Source organism: Dromiciops gliroides, chromosome 1, assembly GCF_019393635.1.
Source record: "Dromiciops gliroides isolate mDroGli1 chromosome 1, mDroGli1.pri, whole genome shotgun sequence".
NCBI lineage: Eukaryota > Metazoa > Chordata > Mammalia > Microbiotheria > Microbiotheriidae > Dromiciops > Dromiciops gliroides.
Window position 1 is genome coordinate 357,842,854 of NC_057861.1, and position 6,000 is coordinate 357,848,853.

General features: G+C 35.7%; 1 protein-coding gene across 1 annotated transcript in view; it reads right to left on the reverse strand.

Annotated features, from left to right (window-relative positions):
- DNAH5 (dynein axonemal heavy chain 5) overlaps positions 1 to 3,873 on the reverse strand; it is a gene marked incomplete at its 5' end in the record, with an annotated part of 294,184 nt that extends 290,311 nt beyond the window's left edge. The window contains 2 exon segments of the mRNA XM_043995374.1: positions 2,998 to 3,082; positions 3,730 to 3,873. Coding sequence (XP_043851309.1) covers positions 2,998 to 3,082; positions 3,730 to 3,873 — 229 coding nt within the window.
- Positions 3,874 to 6,000: the final 2,127 nt, after the last annotated feature.

The window sequence follows — 6,000 nt, forward strand, 5'->3', positions numbered from 1 at the left end:
GTAGTGAACTGGTCCAGCCATTCTGGAGAACGATTTGGAGCTATGCTCAAAGAAATATAAAACTATGCATACCCTTTGACCCAGCAATACCACTACTAGGTCTGTATCCCTGTTTGTGCAAAAAATATTAATAGCAGCTTTTTTTATGGTGGCAAAGGATTGAAAATTGAGGTGAGGGCCATAAATTGGAAAATGTGTAAACAAGTTGTGGCACACGATTGTGATGGAGTACTGTTGTGCTATAAGAAATAAGAAGGGATTTTTTTTTCAGAAAAACATGGCAAGACCTATATGAACTGATATAAAATGAAGTGAAAAGAACTAGGACATCATTGTACACAGTAATAGCATGTTGTAATAATGATCAGCTATGAAAGACTTGGCTACTCTGATCAATACAACGAAGCAGAATAATCCCAAAGGACTCATGGTGAAAAATATGCTATCCACCTCCAGAGACAGCACTGATAAACTCTGAGTGTTAATTAAAGTATTATTTTCTCACTTTTTTGCAGAATATAAAAAATAGAAAGGGCTTCCATCAATTGAAGGATAATTAAACAAATTATGGTATATGACCATAGTGAAATACTACAAGAAATTATTTAAAAGATGATTTCAGAGGAGTTGTATGAACTGATATGTTATGAACAGAAACAGAACTATATATACATAAATATATATAGTTATATATAATATATAATTGTGCATATACTATATGTATATAAAGTTATAACTATATTGTGTGTATGAACAACATTGTAAAGGTAAACAACTTTGAAAGACTGTGAACTATGATCAACACAGTGATTCCAAAGATGAATGATGAAGGATGTTAGGTACCTTCTGATGAGATGAACTCATGAGGAAACATGAGACTTATTTAACATTAACAATGAAGGAGTTCATTTTCCTTGATTATGTATATCTGTTGAAAGAATAATGATTTGTCTTTTTTTCTATTAGAAGTGTATAGGAGGGACATAAAATAGACTTTGTTTACTAAAAAATTATTTTAATTTTTTAAAGATTGGAGAAATTTCTATTGTCTAAACAACATTCCACTCTAAAACAATTCATGGCAACTCTTAACAGATTCAAAGTACTGCTAAAACAAAAGTGAAAGTGGTATATCTTCCTCCAACGACTCAAAAAAATGCCCACTTTTCAATGGATCACAAGAATTAATGTGAAACATAAATAGTAAGTCATATGTAGTCTCCCTTAAAGTCCTCTAGGTCATTTCTTAAAACTGCAGATTTCAATGTTTATCCTGTTCTTCTTGTAGGATGTTTTGGAGAATGAGAACCAGTACCAGGAAGAGAGCCAAAAGATGCTAAACATAGCCAAACAATGCTGCTTAGAAGGCAGCAGTACTCGGAAGATGAATAAAAAGGCACACATCATGGTCCTATACAAATGGTGTTGGGAGTTTTAAAGTTCAGAGTCATCCATTTTTAATACTGAAAAAACCTATGCTTATCTTAAAATATAAGTTATTAAAATATGTTTCACCAAAGTCCCTCTTTGATCCTCATCATGGTATAAGAGGTAAACATCTGTTAGTGAGGGCTATCCCAGTGGAGAAGAGTCTCTGCAAGGTCTTATTAAGTAGAAAAGGTTTTGAATATGGGCCCATTGATGACATGTGGGTCTACTTCCCAAGGATCAACCTAGTTAAATTTATAGGAGCTGGGTTAATCAGCAGGTTGGCCAGAAGTTAATGAACAACAACTCTTGAATACTATCAACCAAGTTTCAGAGAGTTTGTGATCGATCAGTGGTTATGTAGAAAGAACCCACACCAATATAGTGACTGATGGACACATTGTTGAAGCATTACAACAGTAGTGCTGATGAGTTAGGAAATAACACAAATGCAATGGAACTAGCTAACATACCTATAGGATTTCTTGCCTGGAAAATATACGAATCAAACTTTCCATCTTCTTTGGAGTTTTCTAAAACTGTGGTGAACTCTCTTAGCATAATAATATTAGACCAATAAGCCTGAGTAAATGCTAGTCATTTCCAGTTTGCATGGATGATTCCCTTGGTTTCCAGATAATGAAATATAACATGTATCATAGGCTAAAAGCAATAACTAATTTCTTTTTTTGCAAAAAGGGTTCATAAAGAGTAATAAAAATCCATGGATGTGCATGACATTTCCAATGCAATCATAATATGCCCATTTATGTGCACAGTACAGCCTTTACAAGAGTACAATCTGCTTAAAAATAGAATCAGATACATGCTACTTTCAGATCTTGAATCCAAATAAAGATTTGTGATTTTTTTCTGATATGAAAATGATTGAATTTGTCATGACTAACATATTACAATCTACCCAAATAAATTATAATGTAATATTCAAACAAAAAATGAGAGTTCTGAATGTTTTGAAAATAATTTATAGCATATTATTGAATGTAAAGGAGTAATGTGAACTTTAAATGAAGTGCCAAGGAATGGACAAAAAACAAATAAATGTACTAAATTCTGAGCTCATATGTGAAGAGAATAGCCTAACTTTTAAGAAATATCAATTTTCATAAGTATAGGACTTTATCCTGGAAATAACACTGACACAGCCCAATAAATGAGAGAAAACAGCTCAAAATATAAAAGGTTATCTGTTCCATTTGTCTTCGTATCGAAGGATCATACAATTAGAGCTAGGAAGGATGGGAAAGGCCTTATAGTCCTACCATTCATTATGCAGACAAGGTATTGAGGCTGAGAGAGTGGCTAGTTCAAGGTCACACTCAAAGTAGTTAGTGAGAATTCAATCCAGACCAAAGCTGGACAGAAGTCTTTTCTTTTGCCTTGAATCAAAAATGTGATCTACCAAGCACTTCTATGCTTATCACAGAACATGATATTGACTCTAAGATAAATGGCATAATTTGTTCCCATGGTGCCCTTCTGTTTAACATAGAACATTTTTTTACTAAGCCGAAAATATTTCTGAGATATACAATTAAAAATCTCTACCTGTTTCTGCTGCTTCCACATCTTGATAGTAAAACATGAGGTGATGGAAACCACCAGCAGTAAAAAACTGATCAATTCGTTCAATCTGGGGTAAAAAAAATAATAATAATAATTCTAGTTGATAAATTTGTTTTGTATTAGAATCAACCTCACTCGACTCAATATAGATATCCAGAGTTATACCTTGTAATAATCAGATGACAAGGTAGAAGGGAGCTTAAGAGATAATCTAGTACATTCCTCTTGCCTTCAGGCATGACCACATCAAACCCATCTTTTAGAGGTGAAAATATGTTCTGTTTTTATCCAAAATGTGAAAAAAATAAATATCATCTTGCCTATTTGCTTCAAAGAAATTCTTCAATTTAGGGAGGAAGTTTTCCTGATAAATACACCCTTCCCTGCATTTATTTCCCCAGAATCGGTGGTAGAATCAGCATATAATTCAATTGGGAATGGAATAAGCCATGAGCAAACTAGAGTTCCACAATCCCTGTAGAGTCTTTGCAGCCTTAAATTCATTCTCTCCAGGTACTGAGAGGTCTCCCATCATAGTGGCAATATCATTAAAGGTGGATTTTTCCATTATAAACAAGGCCTTCTTCGACATATGACTCTTCGAATACATTCAGAGTTTAGCCAAGCACAGGTTCTACAGTCAAAGGACTCCACCTTGGAATTGTGTCCTGTATTCTCCCTTTATCCATTAGTATTTTATAACATGCAACATACCTGATTCCCCTCCAGAATGGCATCTTCTACCTCTGCCTTCTCCAAGTTCACACAGCAGGCTAAAATGTCAAAAAGGTAGTCATGCCTGCTATCAAGATGAGCCCGTTTAGCATCTTTCTCTTCCTTAAGCTTTTGCTGAATGATTTAAAAAATAACATGTGAAAATTGTTTATTCACCCCAAATAAGCTCATTTTATTATGAATTAATTTTATTGTTGTTGTTAAAGCCTATGGTATTCAAATAATTTCTAAGTGTTAGGCAGGTCAGTCATCTCATTTTATGTATTATCCTGACTTTAATATTCCTCTGTACATTTCACATCACTGAAACTAGCATTTTCAAATTACGAGGTCTTGAATGAATTTTAGAATACCATTACTTAAATCAGACTTATTCCCCAGATAGAATGATTAAAAAAATACACCAAAGTCCTTGGGGAACATATTCATAGGGATATACTTGGACTTCAATTCTAATTAAGATAAAGGAAGGAGAGAAAGGTAGCCCCTCTGGACACACATGATTGATAGTTCCATGTTATTTGCATACATAATAACAGTTCACATTTACATAGCTCTTTAAGACTTACAGAGTGCTTTCCACATAATAACTCAGTAGGGTAGGTAACACAATATCATTTTTTTCATATTTTATAGATAAAGATACTTAGAGGTGAATCAATAACTTTCCAGTGGTCAACACAATTAGGAAGTGGTAGAGCCTGGATTTCTACCCATTTGTCCTGACTCCAAATCCAATGCTCTTTTCACTGTGCCATATGTTCCTATGCCTAATAGGGATTAACTGGGTCTTCAAATAGCTCCTGGGAGTACCCAAACTCATGCTAGGGATGTTAGAAGGGCCTTAGGGCTAGGATGAGATATTGGTAACCTATGTTGTGGTTACATGTAGTAAACCTTGCTGATTTCCTGTTTCCCCATCTTGACACTCTACACACCAGATAGAACTCTAGACATATAAGATCTACAGTTTTGTGTGAAGGTATAAAGGACCTGTCCCTAGGCTAGGTCAAAATATAACAAGTTACTGGAGCTATAACAATCCTGAAGAATTGATTCTGCAGGAGATACACTAAAAGCAAAACAGAAACTTTAAGAATTAAGTAAGGTCTTAATAATAGATATGCAATGAAACCTCACATTAGTACTTTATTTGGGAAATATGCCAGAATAATCTAGCTCATAGATGAATCTGCCTTTATGAGATCTTCTGGATACTTCATAGGGCTCAAAATGATCCTACTTTAAAAATATTACATCCGGAGACTTCCAGGAGACAAAATGGTGAAGTAAGCAAGAACATTAGCAGACTCCAGCTCCAGATTCACCATGTGCTTCAGCATAAACCTAGGAATGCATGGAGGCATCAATACAGAGAAACACCCTCCAACACACACATTGCTTTGCCATAGGCACATGCCAGATACTAGCACTGGAATCTTGACTCAGCACCAGGTAAGCTGCCAGATCCCTACAGGCTCCAGTTACACCAGCCACCCTCCATATCACCTAGTCAGCATAGAACCAGACATAAGGGTCCCATATAAACCTCAGAACAACACCAGTAGAGCATCAGGTAAAGGGCCAGGGCCTGTAGCCCTGGGTACAAGAAGCTTGGACAGTGCCCTTTCAACTCCAGAAGCAGAGCTCAAATTTAAAAGTAAAAGAAAAGACTAGAAAAATGAGCAAAAAACAAAACAAAACAAAAAAATAATCTGACCATAAAAATTTAATATGATGACAGGGAAAATCAGGACAAACTCAGAGGGCAGCTAGGTGGTGCAGTGGATAGAGCACTGGCCCTGGAGTCAGGAGTACCTGAGTTCAAATCCAGCCTCAGACACTTAACACATACTAACTGTGTGACCCTGGGCAAGTCACTTAACCCCAATTGCCTCATTTAAAAAAAAAAGACAAACTCAGAAGGGACAACAATGTCAAAAGACCTATAGGAAAAGCTCCAAAAGAAAATGGGGGGGCAGCTAGGTGGCACAGTGGATAAAGCACTGGCCTTGGATTCAGGAGTACCTGAGTTCAAATCCGGCCTCAAACACTTGACACTTAACTAGCTGTGTGACCCTGGGCAAGTCACTTAACCACCATTGCCCCACAAAAAAAAAAAAAAAAAAAAAAGAAAATGGGAATAGGTCTCAAGCCCAGAAAGAACTCATGGAAGAGCTCCAAAAAAGAGCTTAAAATCAAAGAGGTAGAAGAAAATTTGGGGAAAGCAATGAGAGTGATACAAGAGAA